Source organism: Spermophilus citellus (genome assembly GCF_964194105.1).
Source record: "Spermophilus citellus genome assembly, chromosome: X".
NCBI lineage: Eukaryota > Metazoa > Chordata > Mammalia > Rodentia > Sciuridae > Spermophilus > Spermophilus citellus.
This window is the reverse complement of record NC_138190.1, coordinates 64,803,611-64,826,219: the sequence shown is the minus strand read 5'-3', so window position 1 is coordinate 64,826,219 and position 22,609 is coordinate 64,803,611. Positions and strand designations below refer to the sequence as shown.

Sequence of the window (22,609 nt, the reverse complement as noted above, 5' to 3'; positions counted from 1 at the left end):
GTACAATGAAATCAAATGCACTCTGCTGTGGTATATGTCTAATTTAAATAAATAAATAAATTTTAAGAAAGGGGGCTTGGGTCTCTCTTCACATTCTTGATTATTTCCTTTGCCATAAAGAAGTTTTTACTTCGATACCATCCCACTTAATGATTATTAAATTTATTTCTTGCATTTTAGCAATCTTATTGAGGAAGTTGGTTCTTAAACTGATATGATGGAGAACTGGGCCGACATTTTCTTCTAGTAGTCACAGGGTCTCTGGTCTAATGCCTAGGTCCTTCATCCACATAGAGTTGAGTTTTGTACATGGTGAGAGATAGGGGTTCAATTTCATTCTATTACATATGGATTTCCAGTTTTCTTAGCACCATTTGTTGAAGACGCTATCTTTTCCCCAATATGTATTTATGATAACTCTGTCTAGTATGAGATAACTGTAGGAATGTGGGTTTCTTTCTGTATTTTCTGTTATGTTCCATTGGTCTTCATGTCTATATTGGAGACAATACCATGCCATTTCTGTTACTATAGCTCTGTAGTATAATTTAAGATCTGATAATGAGATGCCTCCTACTTCACTTTTCTCACTAAGGAGTGCTTTGGCTATTCTGAGACTCTTATCTTTCCAAATAAATTTCATTACTGCTCTTTCTATTTCTATGAAGAACATCACTGGGATTTTAACAGGAATTGCACTGAATCTGTATAGTACTTTTGGTATGGCCATTTTGATAATATTAATTCTGCCTATCAAAGAACAAGGGAGACCTTTCCATGTTCATTACACTACACTGAGACTCCATTTGATGCCAGTCATAATGGCAATCATCAACAATACAAGTAACAATAAATGTTGGTAAGGACGTGGGGGGAAAGGTACACTCAACACTGCGGGTGAGACTGCAAATGGGTGCAACCACTATGGAAAGCATTATGGATATTCCTCAGAAAACTAGGAATGAAACCACCATTTGACCCAGGTATCCCAAAGGTCTTAAAAGCAGCATACTACAGTGATTCAGCCACATCAACGTTTATAGCAGTTCAATTAACAATAACAAAACTATGGAACCAACTCAGGTGCCCTTCAACAGATGAATGGAAAAGAAAATGTGGTATATACAATGAAATATTACTCAGCCATAAAGAAGAAGTTATGACATTTGCCAGTAAATAGACAGAACTGGAGGCTATCATGCTCAAGTGAAATAAGCCAATCCCCAAAACACAAAGGTTGAATGTTCTCTCAGATATGTAGGTGATAACACAAAATGGGGGATGTAGAGAATAGAAGTTCGGTGAATTAGACAAAGGTGGAGGAGGAATGGGAATGAAAAAGATAGTAGAATGAATCAGACAAATAACTTTTATACGTATGTTCACATGTGAATACGTGACCAGTGAAACTTCCATCTTGTACAACCACAAAAATGGGATCCTAATTAGAATAAGTTATACCCCATGTATGTGAAATATGTCAAAAACACTGTCATGTGTACCTTTTTTTTAAAAAAAATGGTCTTGGGATGTACTACCTGAGGTGTAGCTTGAGGAAAGGAAGGAAGGAAGGGAGGGAAGGGAACGGAAGAAAGGGGAGAGAAGGGAAGGGAGGGAGGGAGGAGGGAGCAAGCCAGAATAGTGGTATACACCATTCACAGAACTAACTCAGTTGGTAGGATTGTTTCTTAAAGAGAGAGAGACAAGAAAGAAATGAAAACAGAAAAAAAAGGGGGACGGAACAAAATTTGAAGAGAGAATTCAACACACATAATATCTTTGCATACTAGATATGTGTACTTTTTTGTTTTTTGTACTGGGCACTGAACCCATTAACCTATATCCCTAGTCCTTTTTATTTTGAAACAGGCTCGCGATAAGTTGCTGGGACTGGCCTTGGACCGACCATCATCTTCCTAAAGCTTTCTAAGTCACTGGGAGAACAAATGTGCACGACTACAGTGCACCTGGCGTTGATACATAGGTTTTTATACTACACAGAATTATGCATTATTTTATAACCATTAATACATGATACATTGTATAGATTCCTATTAAGGCATTATGGTACATACATTATTATATTTAATGTATCTTATTTCATGGCATTAGATTCAATTGATGTATCATAATCTAAACTATCCCCAGCCAGGTGCCATAGTGCATGCCTGTAATACTACTGGCTTGGGAGCCTGAGGCAGGCGGATCCTGAGTTCAAAGCCAGCCTCAGCAAAAGCAAGGCAGTAAGCAAACAACTCAGTGAGACCCTGTCTCTGAATAAAATATAAAATAGGGCTGGCGATTTGGCTCAGTGGTTGAGTGCCCCAGAGTTCAATCCCTGGTACCCAAATAAATAAATAAACAGACCCCCAAAGTTGAGATTTTTGGTTAATTTCCAATTTGAATTCATTATTATAAATAATGACAAAAATAAAAAAGAGTTAATATTAAATAAAAAGATGGATTTGTAAAATTCTAGTCATTAAAAAATATTTTCCTAGTGTTTTTTAATGCTCCTTAAGAGTTAATTATAGATAATCAATAAACAAAATTAAAAACATTCCTACACAAGCTAACGAAGAGAAGAGAGAGAACTCAAATTACTAACATACGGGATGAAAAATGCAATATCACAACAGACACTACAGAAATACAGAAGACATTTAGAAATTATTTTGAAAACCTATATTCCAATAAAATAGAAGATAATGAAGACATCGATATATTTCTAAAGTCATATGATTTGCCCAGACTGAGTAAGGAGGATACACACAATTTAAACAGACCAATTTCAATGGATGAAATAGAAGAAGCAATCAAGACTACCAACCAAGAAAAGCCCAGGACCGGATGGGTATACAGTGGAGTTTTACAAAACCTTTAAAGAAGAATTAATACCAATACTTTTCAAGTTATTTCAGGAAATAAAAAAAGAGGGAGCTCTTCCAAATTCATTCTATGAGGCCAACATCACCCTGATTCCGAAACCAGACAAAGACACCTCAAAGAAAGAAAACTACAGACCAATATCTCTGATGAACCTAGATGCAAAAATCCTTAATAAAATTCTGGCGAATCGGATACAAAGGCACATCAAAAAAATTGTGCACCATGATCAAGTAGGATTCATCCCTGGGATGCAAGGATGGTTCAATATACGGAAATCAATAAATGTTACTCACCACATCAATAGACTTAAATATAAGAACCATATGATCATCTCAATAGACACAGAAAAAGCATTTGACAAAGTACAGCATCCCTTTATGTTCAAAACACTAGAAAAACTAGGGATAACAGGAACTTACCTCGACATTGTAAAAGCTATCTATGCTAAGCCTCAGGCTAGCATCATTCTGAATGGAGAAAAATTGAAGGCATTCCCTCTAAAATCTGGAACAAGACAGGGATGCCCTCTATCACCACTTCTATTCAATATAGTTCTCGAAACACTGGCCAGAGCAATTAGACGAAAGAAATTAAAGGCATAAAAATAGGAAAAGAAGAACTTAAATTATCACTATTTGCGGATGACATGATTCTATACCTAGAAGACCCAAAGGGTCTACAAAAAAAACTACTAGAACTAATAAATGAATTCAGCAAAGTGGCAGGATATAAAATCAACGTGCATAAATCAAAGGCATTTCTGTATATCAGTGACAAAACTTCTGAAACGGAAATGAGGAAAAACACTCCATTCACAATATCCTCAAAAAAAATAAAATACTTGGGAATCAACCTAACGAAAGAGGTGAAAGATTTATACAATGAAAACTACAGAACCCTAAAAAGAGAAGAAGAAGAAGATCTTAGAAGATGGAAAAATATACCCTGCTCATGGATAGGCAGAACTAACATCATCAAAATGGCGATATTACCAAAAGGTCTCTATAGGTTTAATGCAATGCCAATCAAAATCCCAAAGGCATTTCTTGTAGAAATAGATAAAGCAATCATGAAATTCATATGGAAAAATAAAAGACCCAGAATAGCAAAAGCAATTCTAAGCAGGAAGTGTGAATCAGGCGGTATAGCGATACCAGATTTCAAACTATATTACAGAGCAATAGTAACAAAAACAGCATGGTACCGGTACCAAAACAGGCGGGTGGACACAGAGACTAATCCACAAAGCTACAACTATCTTATATTTGATAAAGGAGCTAAAAATATGCAATGGAGGAAGAATAGCATCTTCAACAAATGGTGTTGGGAAAACTGGAAATCCATATGCAACAAAATGAAACTAAATCCCCTCCTCTCGCCATGCACAAAAGTTAACTCAAAGTGGATCAAGGAGCTAGATATCAAATCAGAGACTCTGCGTCTGATAGAAGAAAAAGTTGGCTATGATCTACATATTGTGGGGTCGGGCTCCAAATTCCTTAATAGGACACCCATAGCACAAGAGTTAATAACAAGAATCAACAAATGGGACTTACTTAAACTAAAAAGTTTTTTCTCAGCAAGAGAAACAATAAGAGAGGTAAATAGGGAGCCTACATCCTGGGAACAAATTTTTACTCCTCACACTTCAGATAGAGCCCTAATATCCAGAGTATACAAAGAACTCAAAAAATTAGACAATAAGACAACAAATAACCCAATCAACAAATGGGCCAAGGACCTGAACAGACACGTCTCAGAGGAGGACATACAATAAATCAACAAGTACATGAAAAAATGCTCACCATCTCTAGCAGTCAGAGAAATGCAAATCAAAACCACCCTAAGATACCATCTCACTCCAGTAAGATTGGCAGCCACTATGAAGTCAAACAACAACAAGTGCTGGCGAGGATGTGGGGAAAAGGGTACTCTTGTACATTGCTGGTGGGACTGCAAACTGGTGCAGCCAATTTGGAAAGCAGTATGGAGATTCCTGGGAAAGCTGGGAATGGAACCACCATTTGACCCAGCTATTGCCCTTCTCGGACTATTCCCTGAAGACCTTAAAAGAGCGTACTACAGGGATACTGTCACATCGATGTTCATAGCAGCATAATTCACAATTGCTAGACTGTGGAACCAACCCAGATGCCCTTCAATAGATGAATGGATAAAAAAAAATGTGGCATTTATACACCAAGGAGTATTACGCAGCACTAAAAAATGACAAAATCATGGAATTTGCAGGGAAATGGATGGCACTAGAGCAGATTATGCTTAGTGAAGCTAGTCAATCCCTAAAAAACAAATACCAAATGTCTTCTTTGATATAATGAGAGCAACTAAGAATAGAGCAGGGAGGAAGAGCAGGAAGAAAAGATTAACATTAAACAGAGACATGAGGTGGGAGGGAAAGGGAGAGAAAAGGGAAATTGCATGGAAATGGAGGGAGACCCTCATTGTTATACAAAATTACATATAAGAGGTTGTGAGGGGAATGGGAAAATAAACAAGGAGAGAAATGAATTACAGTAGATGGGGTAGAGAAAGAATATGGGAGGGTAGGGGAGGGAGGATAGTAGAGGATAGGAAAGGTAGCAGAATACAACAGTCACTAATGTGGCATTATGTAAAAATGTGGATGTGTAACCGATGTGATTCTGCAATCTGTATTTGGGGTAAAAATGGGAGTTCATAACCCATTTGAATCTAATGTATGAAATATGATATGTCAAGAGCTTTGTAATGTTTTGAACAACCAATTAAAAAAAGAAAAAAAAGAACATATACACTTTAAAAAATTGGAAAGCAGGATACCTATTAAACATACCACTTCCAATTTGTGGTTTATGACACAATTGCTACTCTTATTCTCACATTTGTACATTTCAATATTTCATACACATTCCACAATGAACACATATTTCTGCAAGGAGGGGAAAAAGCTTTAAAAATCTGATATAAGCATTCTTGAATATAAATTTCTGTACACATTATTAGACCTCTCCTTTGGATAAAGGCTTAAAACTGAAAATAATTCTGATATACCTTACCTAAAGACAAATTAATAGAAGCAATAAAGAGCCCAATTCACTATATCCTTAACAATACTCGATATCATTTTATCTTATCAGTTTAGTGGTGTCTGGTGTTCAATGATGACTCTAATGGCATGACTACTTTTGATAATTATTATACATTCTTCCTCAACCTTGAATTATGTTATCACAATGTTAATTATGATATTTTCAAATGTAAGATTTAAATTAACATATAATTCCAGGTACTTGAGAGGCTCAGACAGGAAGACTGCAAGTCTGAGGCTGGTATGAGCAACTATCAAGACCCTGTCTCAAAATAAAAACTGAAAAATGGGCTGGGGATACAGCTCACTGATAAAGCACCTCTGAGATTCACCCCCAGTACTGCTATATATAGTATTAATTTTATACATTTAATAACTTAGTTTTCCTGATTATATAAACACATATTTAGATTACTTGTATTCTGCAATTTTTGTAGAGATGTAAAGCAAATAAAATAAAGAATTAACAATATTTCTACCACATAAAGGAAAGAATCTCAGTTAATGTTTTGGTATCATTTCTCCATGATTCCTTTGGCTACTTAACACTCACTCATTTAAGTCTCAGCTCTCATCTGAAATGTAACTACCTAATAATCAAGTAAACACTTTATAGCAATGATTATCAAATGGTTATCAGAGGTGTTTATCAAAATCATCTGTAGGGTTACAAAAATGCCAATAAACAGGCCCCAGTCCAAATACATGGAATCAACCTCTAAAAATCAGAACTTAGACTCGGGCATTTTTAGACACAAAAGCTATTACTGAGTTCTGTTTGGGGATATTATTATTTGATATGAAATAAAAAATTACCATTTTAATAATTGTAAATTCACAAATGATTGATATGAAGCATAATCAAAATGCTCTACAAGCATAATCACCCTCCATTTCTAGAATTTTATTATTCCTAACAAACTGTGCATCCTCTTAAAATAACTCTTCATTCCCTTCTTCCCTCAGCCCTGGGTAATCACCATTATAATTTCTGCCTGTATGTGTCTGACTATTGTAGGTACCAGTAACCAGAATTATACAAGTATTACAATTATGTCTGATTTATTTCACTATATATTAATGTCTTCAAGGTTCATCCATGTTATAGAATGTGTCAGAATTATCCTACCTTTTTGAAACCTAAATAATATTCTATTGTATATCTATACCACATTTTTAAATGCATTCATCTGTCAGTCTACACTGGGGTTGATTGCACATTTTTGTTTTACTTTTCTTATTATTTAGGTACTAGGGATTGAACATACGGGCACATTAACACTGACCTACATTGCCAGAATTGTTTATTTTTTATTTCAGACACAATTTCACCAAGTTGCTGAGGGTCTCACTCTGTTGCTAAGATTGGGCTTGAAATTGAGATCCTCCTACCCCTGCCACCAAAATTGCTGGGATTACAGGTATTTGCCACTGTGCTCATCACCTGTTGGGTAATTATAAATAACACTGCTATAAATTTTGGGGTTCAATTATCTGAGTTCTTCCTTTCAATTCTTTTGGGAATATTACAAATAGAATTGCTGGATATTCTGGATCACTTTTGAAAAATGACACACTGTTTTTCTCTATTGGCTATAACATCTGACATTCCTACCAGAAATATATAAGGTTTCCACTATATCCACACCATAAGCAGTATTTCTTAGATTGCCTTTTCTTTTTTTGATAATGCCCATCCTAATGAACACAAAACAGTGTCTCACTGTGGTTTTGATTCCCATCCCTAATAACTAGTGATGATGACCATCTTTTCATGTGCTTACTGGACATTTATATATATCTTCTTTGAAGAAATATCAATTTGGGTCCCATTTTTTATATAGGTGGTTTGTTTCTTTGTTGCTGAATTAAAAGAATTCTTCATATATTCTGGATATCAATCCCTATTCAGAAAAAATGATAAAAAATGATTTGAATATATTTCCTCCAATTCTGTGGGCTATCTTTCAATGTACTACTTTTTTTTTTGTACCAAGGATTGAACCCAGTGGTGCTTAACAACTGGGCCTCATCCCCAAACTATTTATGTTTTTTCATTTTAAGACAGAGTCTCACTACTTTGCTCAGGGCCTCACTGAGTTGCTGAGGCTGGCTTTGCACTTGTGATCCTCTTGTCTTAGCTTCCTCAGTCACTGAGATTACAGGTGTGCACAACATGACCAGCCATGTGCTCCATTTTTGCATCACTATAAAACTCAAGACAGTATATGGATTGTAATATTGATTTAAGTTTAAATTCAGACTAATAATTAGTTATTAAAAAGACCACATATTCATATGCTTATAAAACCTAATTGTTTACTGAATGCATACAATTATATGTTACTAAGAACTTCTGAAACCTTTTAATAAAAAGCAGCCTATGGAATTACACTGAAAAAAAGGACGGTTGGGGATGAAACTCATTGGTGAAGCACTTCCTTAGCATGTTTGAGGCCTTGGGTTCAATCCTAAGTACCACCCTCTCCCCCCAGTAAAGAAAAGGGGAATCATTATCAGGGTAATGCAAATCAAAATCACAATGATTACAGATTTGTGTGACTACAGAAAGATTGCAACTTCAAAGCTAGGTGTCAGTGTTTTAGTGACATCCTAAGCAACTGTCTCAAAATAGAAAATAAAAAGAGGTGGGGATGTAGCTCAGAGATAGAGTGTCCCCTAGATTAAATGATCAGTACAAAAAAAATCATAATGAGTTATTTCTCACTCCTGAAACGATAGACATAATCAAAAAGAAAAAAGGTAACAAATTCTAACAAAGATGTGGAGAAGTGGAAACTATTATAAACTGATGGTGGCAATGTAAATTAATCATTGTGGAAAACAGTATGGGGTTGTTCAAAAATTGAAAATGAAACCATCATATTATCCAGCAATCAAACTTATAGGTATACATCCAAAAGAAAAAGGACACCACTATGTTGAAAGGATACCTGTACTGCCGTGTTTAATGCAATACAATGCACAACAGCCAAGAAATGGAAACAAGTGTTCCTCACTTAATGAATTAATAATGTAAATGGTACATATACACAATGGAATACCTCTCAGCCATGAAAAGGATGTACTGCTGTCATTAGGACTGGAGGTCATTAGGACTGGAGGTCATTATGTTAAGTGAAATATGGAGGCACATCATGTAACATAGGTGATTCTAAAAATGTTGATCTCATAGAAATTAAGAGTAGAATGTTGTTTAAAAGAGGCTGGGGAAAGTAGAGAGGAATAGAGATGGGGACAGATTGGCCAATGGATACTAGGTTACAGTCAGGAGAAGTAAGTTTGAAGAGATATATATTAACTCTTACTTGAACATTAGACAATGTGTACATGTATTAAAACATCACATGGTATTCCATGAATATGTATACTTTTTAACAATTTAAAAATTACTGTAAAAAAAGAGGAACTAAGGAAAATTAAGGGGATTTTTTTATTTTCTCAAAATTCACTCCCAGTGTCTTCCTTCTTTTTGCAGTGTATTAAATGTACTATATAACTCATTCCTAATAAAACTAAAATAAAAAACAAAGCACAATCTAAAAATTCTATTATGGAACAAAAGAATTTTTAAAATACATAACAAAAGATAATTTACCAAACATTTTCAATGCACAGATAAAATTCCAAGAGAAATACCATTTGGATTTTTCTTGGGGACCAGGGCATCAGAGGAGACTGAACCGAACGGTGCTTTACCTCTGACCTCCATACTGAGCATTTTTATATTTCATTTTAAGACACAGTCTTATTAAGTTGCTGCAGCTCTCCTCAATCTTACCTACTCGTGTATCAGCCTCTGGAGTAGCTAGATTACAGGTATGTGCACATCCCACACTTGCCTTCCATTTGGCCTTTGTGCATGTTTTCAAAAGGAGGCTAATTAACACACATTATTGGACTTTAACAAAAGTGTCACACCATGAAAACCAATACCTTGTATCTAGATTCATGAATCAGAAAATAATTTAAGAATAATGCATTCAGAGTATAAAACCTTTAGCAATTAGTGCTTCAAATATTTCAATCAATTAATAGTTGGGGCTGGGGATGTGGCTCAAGTGGTAGCGTGCTCGCCTGGCATGCATGTGGCCCGGGTTCGAGCCTCAGCACCACATACCAACTAAGATGTTGTGTCCGCCGAGAACTAAAAAATAAATATTAAAAAATTCTCTCTCTCTCCTCTCTCACTCTCTCTTTAAAAAAAAATTAATAGTGATCAGAATATAGCTCCCTAAACTCTTTTAAATACTGTATTGTTCACAAAATGATATTTTAATATCTGTATCTGAGGTATTAATTCCAATTTTTAAATATAGTTGAATCCTGAGTTGAGGATATAGCTTAGTTGGTAGACTGCTTGCATCACGTGCACAAGGTCCTGGATTCAATCTCCAGCACCACAAAACTAAATAAATAAATAATAGAGAATAAATAAAAAGAATTTCCATTACTTTAAAATATAGATGAATGTCTAATATTTAAAAACACACAAAGGTATTACTTTACTTAAAATAAAACAACATGCATAAAAGGAAAAATACTATATAAATTAGAAAAGTTAGTATCCTTTCTGGACACTCTTCTTTTTCTTAAACTACAGTGTAATTCACTCATTGGGATACTTATATTTGGTTACTTCATTGCATCTACAATTTTTATTGTTCAAAATAGAATAGTACAATAAATCTAACAGTTACCAATAGTCAAATGAAAATGTGTGCCCTATAAGAACTGAAATTTTCCTTCCACAGTCAAAAGTTGTTTTAAAAGATAGCAGTTCTATAAAATATTAATATCCAATTACTATTCTCCTTAAAACAGAAAGTTGCTATGTTAGATGTGTTGGCATACACCTATAATCCCACCAACTCAGAGGCTGAGGCAGGGGGATCAATAATTCAAAGCCAGGGGCTGGGTAGTGGCTCAGGTGTAGAGCACTTGCCTAACACATGTGATGCACTGGATTCGATCGTCAGCACCACATAAAAAAGTAAACAAATAAAGTTAAACTTTTTTCTAAAAATCCAAGGCGAGTTTGGGCAACATACTAAGCTCCTGCCTCAATATTAAACAAATAAAATAAATGGGCTGACAATATAGCTCAGTGGTAAAGCACCCTGGATTCAATCCCCAATTGGACCAAGATAAAATAATCAAATAATACCCTCAAATATTACACAAAGGGTAGCACTTTAGTATCATAAAGTATAATTTTAATTAATGTGCGCACACTTCCATCCTCCTCTGGTTTTTTAATCAATCATTGCATCCACAATGGGCTCAAGGGCATTTTCTGTTTTTTGAAACATTTACTTTATTAGTTTTAGGTGGACACAATATCTTTAATTTGTTTTATGCTGTGCTAAGGATCAAACCCAGTGCCTCATGCATGCTAGGTGAGTACTCTACCACTGAGCCACAACCCCAGGCCCCTCAAGGGCATTTTCTAAACGACAATCTCTAATGAAACTTGGCATAGCATGTGGAGAAAGAACCCAAGTAAGTGACCAAAAAATAAGAAATCTCTCCCCTCAGAGCCACAGACTAGGTTTTGTTATGTGAACTACTTCAGGCATAAAGAAATGGACACAGACACACACACACTAAAATGTATATAGATAGACAGACAGACAGACAGAAAGAGAGAAATGCATTGTTTTCTAAAAACAATGCAAAGAATAACAAACTAAAAGTTCTTCTTAATTAGAAAAACAACTTCAGCTAACATTTCAGTGTAGATTAAGCAGCTGTAATTTTGATACAACATGGAAATCATTCTAAATGCCTATCTTGCTTTCTGCCCTTTTTTTTTGCCTTCAGCTTTTATTAATTTGATAACTAAGAAACAATCTCATGGATTTCATTTACATGCCTTTTAACATTAATGCAATTGGAATACGTTTTAAAATATTCCAGAATGTGTGTCTTCTATTATGGATTTATTCCATATTCATAATTCTTCTGAAATAGCTTCTTACAAATGAAGAGCATTCATTAGGGATACATGCCATATATTTTTTTTTATTCATTTGTTCTTAGAGGTTAATGACAGCATTAGTGATTTCTTTTAAATTAGAGCTATTGTGCTTTTAAGGACATCCATTCAAATGCAAAACTGGAAAGGAACTGACAAGGAAAAATTCTTCAGAAAAAGTATGTCTTTATACAGAAGATGAAAACAATAAGTATATTGGTTACCTGTTAAGTGATCTAAGTAGTACTGATAAAGCTTGCACTGAATAGGAGTCATTCTCACAGCTAACACATATTCATGTTTTGGAGGCAAAAACTTTGTTAATGCTGTATAATCTTTCCTCTGTAATTAAAAAGAAAGATAATGATAATTAGTTAATCTAAAAACATGACAGTAATGAACTTCTTTAAGAATTCTTGTTTTGATTACAACTAAAAGACACACATAATTAAACACCAAACATAAAAATTTGAAAACCATATTTGTACTTGCTAAAATCACACAATGATTCATGTATTATTATAGTAATAATTTCATATGATAATATAGTATGCTCATAAAAAGATACTGCACTATATCAGTCACATTTTTAATTTAAGTAGTCATTTGACAAAATGACCACTTAAATCAATGTAAGTTCTCAGGACAGTCTCCTCCAAGAATAATGGGGTCGTGGGGGGGGGGGGGGAATGGTGGGGGAAGTAGTAAGTTGTGGTAACAAAATGACTTGCTTTAATCACATTCTAATACCAATAAATCAAACTGTAGTACGGTCTGAGTTATACTATTGGTAAGATATACATTTGTGCCAAATAACACATAATCTGAGTAAAAATGTTTGCCCAGTTGAGAAAATAAGACATGCACACACACTTTGGGAAATATTTTATCATATGTATAAGGAAAAAACAGAACACTAATATGCTAAAAAAGAAAAAAGACAAATCAGAAAAATGATACCTGGGTAGTAGCAGCAGTACAGATAAAGAATACATAGGGGCTGGGGTTGTACCTCAGTGGTAGAGCACTTGCCTAACACGTATAAGGCACTGGGTTCAATCCTCAGTACCACAAAAAAAGAAATAAACAAAATAAAGGCATTGTGTCCATCTATAACTAAAAAAATATTTTAAAAAACAGTACTTATACTAGTTTGTGTAACCAACCAAACCTAATAGCATGACTTTGCCTTATATGATGGCAGTATATGAAGCCTGAGGGATAGATAGCATTTCTAATGTGATGGTTCTTTGTAGCTACCATTAAAATTTAATATCTGAAAAGAAGGTACAGATCTTGAGATCCATTAATAGTTAGCTCAGTCTCTACATACTTATCTATTCATGAATGTAAATTAACCAAAGGTCTGTATATATAAACACTGTTAGCCTCGTTTAGGCTATTGCCTGTATGTGAAAGTAATAAAACTATTTCTCAAGGATTACACATCTCACTGGGCGTTGAGGTACACATGTGTAATCCCAGCAACTATGGAGGCTGAGAAAGGAGGACTACAAGTTCAAGGCCAGCATCAGCAATTTAGTGAGGCCCTAAGCCGCTTAACTTAGCAAGACTGGGTCTTAATAAAAAAAGGGGGCTGGGGGCTCAGGGAATAGCTCAGTGGCAAAGTACCCCTGGTTTCAGTTCCAAGTACCCCCCAAAAAAGTCTCCTTTCTTAATTCATACTGACCTCTCCTAATACTATTCCAAATAAGTGAGGTTCTGAACACTATTACTATAGAATGAAGGTAAGATTAGAAATTTCTTATTAATAATAGCTTGTGCTTTTAAGGAACTAGCTGTCTAAAGGATAAAAAATTCAAAGTACCTCTATTGTTCACTACCCCCTCCACCCATCTAAACATTAATATAATACAATATGAGATTTTAAACTTCACAAATGAATTGCTAATTGTCTGCTAAAATTCTCAATTAAATGTCTTAAAAATTCAACGATGTATAAACTTTTGAAGACAAGGCCGAGATATATAAATCTAAAACGATATGCTGAATGGGGAAAAGAAAAACAAAGTTTAAACTCAGAAAATGTTTTGGGATTACAATAAAAAAGTGACAATATTTCATTCTTATGGAACATGTCTGTACCTGAACACATCCAGCTAACATCTCGTAGAGAATGTGAGCACGTTTTTTCATCACTCTGACATCTACCATGGTAGAATCTGCACACTGACCATTTTGAATTGGATTTATAAATCTATTCCTGAACTCCTTAATGGATCCAAGCAAATTTTCCTTGATAAAGTTAACCATGCAATGATCTAAAAGAGAAGACATTAATTCAATAACATTAATGAACCTTTAACTCAGAAAAATTCCCCCAATGAATTGCTGACTTCAAAACCACATATCAATCAAAATGAAGATAAAAAGAATATCCAACTAAGTGTAGAATAAACACTGGTTACTAGTCTGAAATACAACTAGATTACTTAAATCAGGTGAGAAACTGAAATAAAAATTATCCTTAAATACTAGACAGGAATTTTTTTTGAAAAATGACTTTTAAGAGACACAACATATAAATCACATGGTCTACAACACCAAAATGATTTTAATATGATTCGACTATCCTGTGAAACAAACAGATATGAATAAAAATAATAAAAGGAGATAATAAGCTACCATACAAAAGATTATATTAAAAAACCCCATTACCATTAGTCATTAAAATGGCTGTTAATTGTCCAATACTACAATGTAAAGTAGCATTTTATAAATGGGATAAAATAATAGAATAGGGAAATTAACAGAGATAAACCCTAAATCAAAGATAAAATAAAGCCTAAAGTTAAACAACAATCAGAAACTCAATTAATAAAATAGAAAACAAGTTATTATAAAAATCTGTGGAGTAATGCAGCAAAGAAAGTCAAATATGAGAAAGAGAAAATGTGGGAGGGTATAATGGAAAACTCAATTTGTTATTTGCTAAATGATTTCACCTTGCTTCTTTAGTGTCACCACATAAGAAAATGAAGAAACTTCACAAGAACACTCTTCCTTGAATTTACTCATCTATCCTCAGCCTCAACAAACTATTCTGCAATAGATTTATCATGGTTTTTCATCTCCAATGCCCCCTTTCTAAAATGTTCATATTGGGCATTTCCTTTTATTTAACAGTACCTCCCCTAAAACTGAGTAATTATCTTTACAATATTTCCTGAGTAAAGCAATGTGCCTTTGTAAATTTTAAAGTATTTCAGACTCATAATATTTTATATTTTTATTTCCATATTTTTATCTGCACAATAACAAGGACATATCTTTTGATGGTAGTTCACCAGTCATTTATAAAGCACTTGGAAAATATGGTATTCTCTCACAATAGACTGAGATGGACATACATGGATCATAGTCAGGAACTACACCGAACAGAGAAAAGGCTAATTGCAGAAGTTGCAAAAATACACTTGAGGCAAACCAATACTCTACAGCATAATTGCAGAAATAAACTCACACTCAATTAGGTTATTTTGAAGCGGTGTTCCTGTTAAAATAATCCTCCTCCTTGATCGTATAGAATTCATAGCTTTTGAAACAGCAGATGCTTCATTTTTTAGAATATGGCCTTCATCACAAACAACAAAGTCAGGGCCTATAAAAATGTATAAAAAATGCTTAATATAATGAAACTAGAAATGTGATGCACATAAGCAAATTTAATCCTCTTAGAGCACTGTTCTTGAAGGAAGATAATAAAATATTAGGAGTATAATTATGTTTATCTGCTGCTGTATTTGGTTAATATGGCATTAATTAGTATTAATTATATCCCACCAGAAGAAAATTAAAGTAGTATTATAAATGGTACTTAAGGTCCACTAAATGAGTATACAAATTTGGACAAAAATAAAATGTCAACCATTTTAAAACAGAAAAGAAAAGCACCAGGGGACAAAACATGCCTCAAAAAGACTTGGAGTATTCAATAAAGCAAATATCTTTTAGTTTCTGAAGATAGTATTTTGGCATTAGCATATTAGGTTAAACTTACTGGCAAAGGCTAATAGCAATCTAGATATACATATAAAGTGAAATTACAAAAGTTACCTTATAAGAAAGAATATAATAAATTGAAAGAAGTCAGTCAATATTTCTAAATTATTCTTAATAACTAGGACTCACTGTTGGGAGAAATTGAACTAGAAAAGTATCATTAAACTGGTTGTTATGTGGGTATGGGTGGAGAGAACACCACCTTTCTTCTGTAAAAGATCTCCCAATTGAGAGTGACTCAGAAGTAACACTATGATCTTTTAAAAAAACAAAACTTTTTTTTGTCTACTGAAGTATCCTACCTACACAATTTACTTGCTGGTTGACATTCACACATATATTACTGCTCTTAGTAATACCAGCTGTCAAACTTCATCTGTTACACATTAGAGAAAATTCGTCTTCTACATGACTTTAAGAAGTCACTTCTGGGCTGGGGCTCAGCAGTAGCACACTTGCCTAGCATTTGTGAGGTACTGGGTTCGATTCTCAGCACCACATATAAGTATATGAACAACTAAAAACTTTTTAAAAATTTTAAAAAAATAAGTAGTAACTTCTGAGCTGGGGTTGTGGTTCAGTGGTAGAGAGCTTGCCTAGCATGTGTAAGGCCCTGGTTTGATTCTCAGCACAACATATAAATGAACAAAATAAAAGTCCATTGACAACTTAAAAACAAACAAACAAACAAAAAGAAGTAACTCTTCATAACAACAGTTGAAAAATAGAATTGTTAGTCAAGAGTGATGGGTATCTTCTGAAAGTCCCAAATCTTGATGCAAAAAAACCCAGAAAGACTCACTAAGAATTTCCGCCACTTGGCATATACTATAATAAATAATTCTAATGTCAGTTCTGATCTTACATATACTACTCTACATTTTGAATGGATAAAGTTTCCCTAGAATTCAATATTGCGCCCTGAACACATTTGATTTGTTGCTTATTCTAATGTTTCAAAACATTAACTGGAATCATTCTATCTTTGTTTTCTTACCTCTGTGCCCTTTGATCCACTTAGCTCTTGTTGTCCCTTTTGCATTACCTACTACTGCCTTGAATCCCATCATTTTCTTGTTTTGATCTTGCTTTTTATTTTTCTATTCAATCTTTTCTTTTTCTCATTTGCCCAATTTTTTTCTACTCCCCTCTTCAGTCCCTATAGAAATTAATAGTAATTTGACTAATAGTTAAATTCTCCACCTATTCCAGAACCTGACAATTTAATTTTATACCTACAGAGAACATTTTCCACAAATTTGGGGGTTCTTCCCCTAAGGTTTATTAGTATGTGGCTTTGTTCCAAAGTGATAGTAGTAAATAGGGCTTATTGTCTCTCAAAGTGGTACTGATACTGGGTATAGCAAAGAACACATGGTGAATGAGAATATCTACACCTGAATATTCACCCCATGGGGGGAGGCACTTAAAAGAAAGCTCACTAAATCTTCCCTTGCATAAAAGTAGAAGCAATAGGGGCTGGAGTTGTGGCTCAATGATACAGCACTTGCCTAGCATGTGTGAGGCACTGGGTTCGATTCTCAGCAATGCATATAAATAAATTTAAAAGAAAAAACAAAGGTACATTGACAACTAAGAAATATATATTTTTTTAAATTAGAAGGAATAATCATCACAGCAGATGAGTAGACATACAAACATCAAGGGAACAAATTACCCCAAACAGCTCACAACACTTTACCAACTGATCCCACTGAGACCATAGTGGAGGAAATGTTAGAGAAAGAATTTAGAAAATTCATATCTAAAATTTTCAATGAGCCAAAAGAAAATGTAAGGAATGAACTCAGAGAAAAAACAGGAAGTGAAAGATCATTTTAACAATGACACAGAGAATCTGAAAAAGAAAACACAGAAACCCTAGAAATGGCAGACCTAATAAATTAAAAATTCATTTGAAAGTATCATCAATAGATTAGAATACTTTAAAGACAGATTTTGAAACTCTGATACAATCTTGAAAGTAAGTCATCAATAGAGAAAATATGCTAAGAGACTATCACAAGAATACTTTTAAAATCAGGAGTACGTTTAAGAAACCAAATTGAAGAATCACTGGTGTAGGCAATGGCACTGAAATATAAACTAATGAAATATATAACCTTTTCAATCAAATAATATCAGAAAAATTCCAAATTTTAGGAATGAGATAGAAATCTAAATAAAAGAAGCATCTATAACCCCAACTAAGCAAGATCAAAGAAGATCCTCTCTATGACACATCATTAAAATGCTTAATATACAGAATGAAGATACAACTTTCAAAGCTGCAAGAGAAAAATGGTGGGTCACATTTAGAGTTTAAGCGAACTAGGGTGTCCATTGTTTTCTGAACCTAGATCCTAAAGGCTAGGAGGGCTTGAAATAATACATACCAAGCCTTGAAACATAACAAATACCAACCAAGATTGTTATATTTGCCAAAGCTGTCCTTCACACAAGAAGATGAAATTAAACCTTTCAGAGTAAGTAGAAACAAAAGAATTCATAACTACTTAGCTAGCACCACATAACATACTCAATAAAATACTACATGTGGAAGAAATGAAAAATAAAGCCAGCATCCCACTAGAATAGTCACAAAAAGGAAAATCAATTATCCATTAAAATTCAGAAATAAATCAAAATAACAGGAAATAAAAATCATATTCTATAACACTAAAAGCTAATGATCTAAATCTCTCTAATCAAAAGACATATATTTAGCTCCTGAGGCTGAAGCAAAAGGATCACAAGTTCAAAGTCAGCCACAGCAATTTAGCAAGGCCCTCAACAAATTAGTGAGAGCACATCTCAAAACAAAAAATAGAGGCTGGGGTTGTGGCTCAGTGGTAGAGCACTTATCTGGCATGTGTCAATCACTGAGTTCAAGTCTCAGCACCTCATATAAATAAATGAATAAAATAAAGGTCTATCAACAACTTTAAAAAAAAGAAAGAAAAAAGAAAAATCTGGGGATGTGGATCAGTGGTTGAGTGCCCCTGGCTTCAATCTCTGGTATGAAACAAAGAAAGAAACAAAAATATAATTCGCATATTAGCAGATGGGATTAAAAAATAAGGCACAACCATATTTCATTTATAAGAAACTCATGGGCAAATATTCTACAGGCTAAAGCTGAAAGGATGAAAAAAAAGATATACCATGCAAATGAAGACCAAGTAAACAGAGGAAGTTTCTTGCATATCAGAAAAAAATAGAGTTTAAGACAAAATTAATCCAAATAGACAAAAAAAATTCAATTCATACTGGTTAAGGGAATCATCCAACAAGAATATATCATGATGGTAAATATGTATGCCTCAAACGTCTGTGTACTATCAACATAAAACAAAACTGCAATATAGAATTGAACAGACCAAAATAATAGTAGGTGATTTCAACACACCTCTCTCACCATTAAATAGGTCATCCAAAGTAAAGATTTGTCAGAACTTAAAAAAAAAAGTACTATAACTCAATTAATGAGGTTATGTTTTGATAAACTCACATTTCCAATACAAGATTGAAAATGCATTCAGTACATCTCACCTACGGAACTCTACCAAAGGCGATAGTTTAGCAACACAATATACTATAGAATTTTGGTTGTTTACCCCCATGATCAAATGGACAACTGAGAAGTAGAGCTCACATTCTAAGAGTATCTAACTAAGAATTGGTAGTCCAGGAAAAGAGCAAAATTTTAAATTTGAAATAGTTTCTAAGGATGTTTCAAGATGGTTGCATAGAGAAGGGCCCTTTTCTGACTGCTCCGTGACATGAAACCAAGAAAGAAGTTAGGCAGCTTCTCAGCAAGGTGGGTGAGCAAAAAACGGGGGTGGGGGGTGTTTATTGAAATTTAATTCTGGACATTCAAAACAGATGGGGACTTATGAGATTGGATATAATAAAATAAGGAAAACATCCCCAGCGCCACAGCCTCTACAGTAGCCGGAGACATTAGCAAGAGCAGTCTTTCCACAAGCAAAGCCGAGAGATAAGAGAATTAAAGGAACCTACATTTTTAGGAGGCCTGAGGCATGTCTGGGTATGAACAATTTGGAGATCAAAAAATACTGCCCAACTAAACTTAAAGACACACTGCATAATATCCAAATGTGAGGAAAGAAGGTGCCATCACTTCAGGTGGCATTCGGAGGGCAAAGAAAAGAACAACTCTGGGGCTGGGGATGTGGCTCAAGCGGTAGCGCGCTCGCCTGGCATGCGTGCGGCCCGGGTTCGATCCTCAGCACCACATACAAACAAAGATGTTGTGTCCGCCAAAAAACAAAATAAATAAATATTTAAAAAAAAAGAACAACTCTGCAGCTGAGATGCTCAGGCCAGTAGCTGAGGGAGACAATTCCTGGCAAACTGAAGTTTGACCCGAAATACAGGCCCAGTAAAAATACACTGCACGACACAGAGTGTAATTAAGTGACCAGGAGAAAAATCAAACGTGGAGAGAGGTTTACTCAGGAGACAAGTGGGCATGGAAACCCAACCAGCTCTTCCCTTCCCCTTCTCCCTATAATCTGGCTGCTTACAGGACCAGCTGGGAGAGATGTCATGGCCATGATTTCTAAAGGAGTGGGGAAGAGATTGAGGTTGGAGACTGAACTCAAGACTAGGAAACGTGGGGTCTGCAGGTGACATAGTAGACTAAGAACTGGCTCCTCCACCACACAAGTGGAACCCAAGAAAGACCCCTGGGGTGCAGTCTTCCAGAGTGCACCAGCAATTGTTAAGCCTGATGATCAAATTTGGCATTCAGCGAATAAATAGCCTGGAGCCTACCTAAGCCTGAGCCCCCTCTACTAATTCCACTTATGGGATTCTCTCTTTCACTCCAGCAATCCATCTTGAGGATGGGGAAATGTGCCCCAGTTGACCCCACCTAACACCACTGAGAAGAAAAGTTAAGAATCTTTTGAACTACACCACAAACAATTCTTTAACTTTTTGTTGAGATTTTCCTTTTTCTTTTCTATAATTGTGACCTAATGGTTCATGGACATTTATACATATTCATATTTGTATTTTTCTAACATTTTAAAAAGCAGTTATTTTTCATGGATCAAATTTTTGATGAATAGGATGTTTGATTAATGTCTTTCAGTTTTGTTTTATATTTTTTTGTTTTCAATTTTTTATTTTTATATTTTTTTGAAAAAATATTTTTCAGTTGGAGGTGAACACGATACCTTTATTTTATTTTTATGTGGTGCTGAGGATCGAACCCAGTGCCTCACGCATGCTAGGCAAGTGCTCTACCACTGAGCCCTATTTTTATTTCTTCAACCTAATTTTTTTCCCCAGGGCTGAGGACCGAATCTTATTTCTCTCACCTATTTTCCTTGATTCTCTTTTCTTCCACTGAAATTGTTTTTCTCTTCACTCTTCCTTTAAATTTTTACTCCAATCTTCTCTCCTCCTCCATCATAATTATCACATCCTATATCACTTCTGCTCTCTCCCTGTCTACCATTTGAAATCATAAACCATTTTGGAAACTTACTGTTTTTATTATAGGCAATAACTGATCATATTGTTTGTGTTTATTGTGATAATTAACATTGTAGATGTCATAGGACAAACTATTTGGTTTAATGCTGGGTACTGTTTGCATTAATTGTTATTATGATTAATCTCCCCATAAATGGTGAGGTACTGGAAACCTTCAGGGGCACTATAAATAAGTCCACAGGGTAGAAACTCAGACTCATACTGTTAGAAGGGTAGAAAAACAACATGGAAAAGCAAGGGAACAATCACCCCAAACAAACCAAGATACTCCAATGACAGAGTCCATCAACACCACAGTAGAAGAAGTGTCAGAGAAGGAGTTTAGAATTGACATCGTTAAACTAATCTGCAAGGTTAAAAAAAAAAAAAAGTTTCCGCTGGAGGCTTATCAACTCATACCATTTTGCAGTCTAAATAATATTAGGGCAATCTCATTCATCCCCATGTGGCCTAAAAGTTTTCATTTCATCTTCATTTATGAGGGATAACTGTGTCAAGGGTAGCTTTGCTTAGTCAATCATTATGTTTCAGGGCTTAGTATGTATTATGTCAAGTCATACTGGCTTTCATGGTCTAGATTGAGAAATCAGGTAACATTCTAACTGGCCTATGAGGGTCTATAGTTATCTATATTATGATGTCATTTACATTTAAACAACAACATAAAATAAGCTGATTTTATCTATATACACATATATGTATGTACACAAAGGATTAATCTTACTCAAAGAAAGGTCTGCTATAAATGTCCTACCACATAAAGAGTGTTTAGCTGGAGACCTTGGAGTGTCCATATAGAGGAAGATGCACAGGTGGGTGGGAGGCTTAGGCCATGTGAAAACTTCTAGACTATGAAGGATTTGGAGATCAGTCACAAGGGTGGTCAACCATACCTATATGCCCATGTCCAAAATGACCTTACCTGGTGGGTAATACTCAATGCATACTGTCATTCATTAATTGCTGGAAGAAGCTAGACCTCTGTGAATGATTCCACTGAAAGATCACTCAAGAAATTATCTGGTGCTCTGTCCTATGTGCCTTTTCCTATTTCTGATTTTAATTTGATTTCTTTTATTATA

General features: G+C 34.7%; 1 protein-coding gene across 8 annotated transcripts in view; it reads right to left on the bottom strand.

The window, feature by feature from the left end:
- The window catches only part of ATRX (ATRX chromatin remodeler), a 230,856-nt gene that overhangs the window by 69,705 nt on the left and 138,542 nt on the right, over positions 1-22,609 (bottom strand). For all 8 annotated transcript variants that reach the window (XM_081276837.1, XM_081276832.1, XM_081276834.1 and 5 more), the window contains 3 exons: positions 15,460-15,597; positions 14,082-14,257; positions 12,200-12,317 (listed from right to left, as the gene is read on the bottom strand). In XM_081276837.1, the coding sequence (XP_081132963.1) occupies positions 12,200-12,317; positions 14,082-14,257; positions 15,460-15,597 (432 nt within the window). The remainder of the gene's footprint in view (positions 1-12,199; positions 12,318-14,081; positions 14,258-15,459; positions 15,598-22,609) is intronic.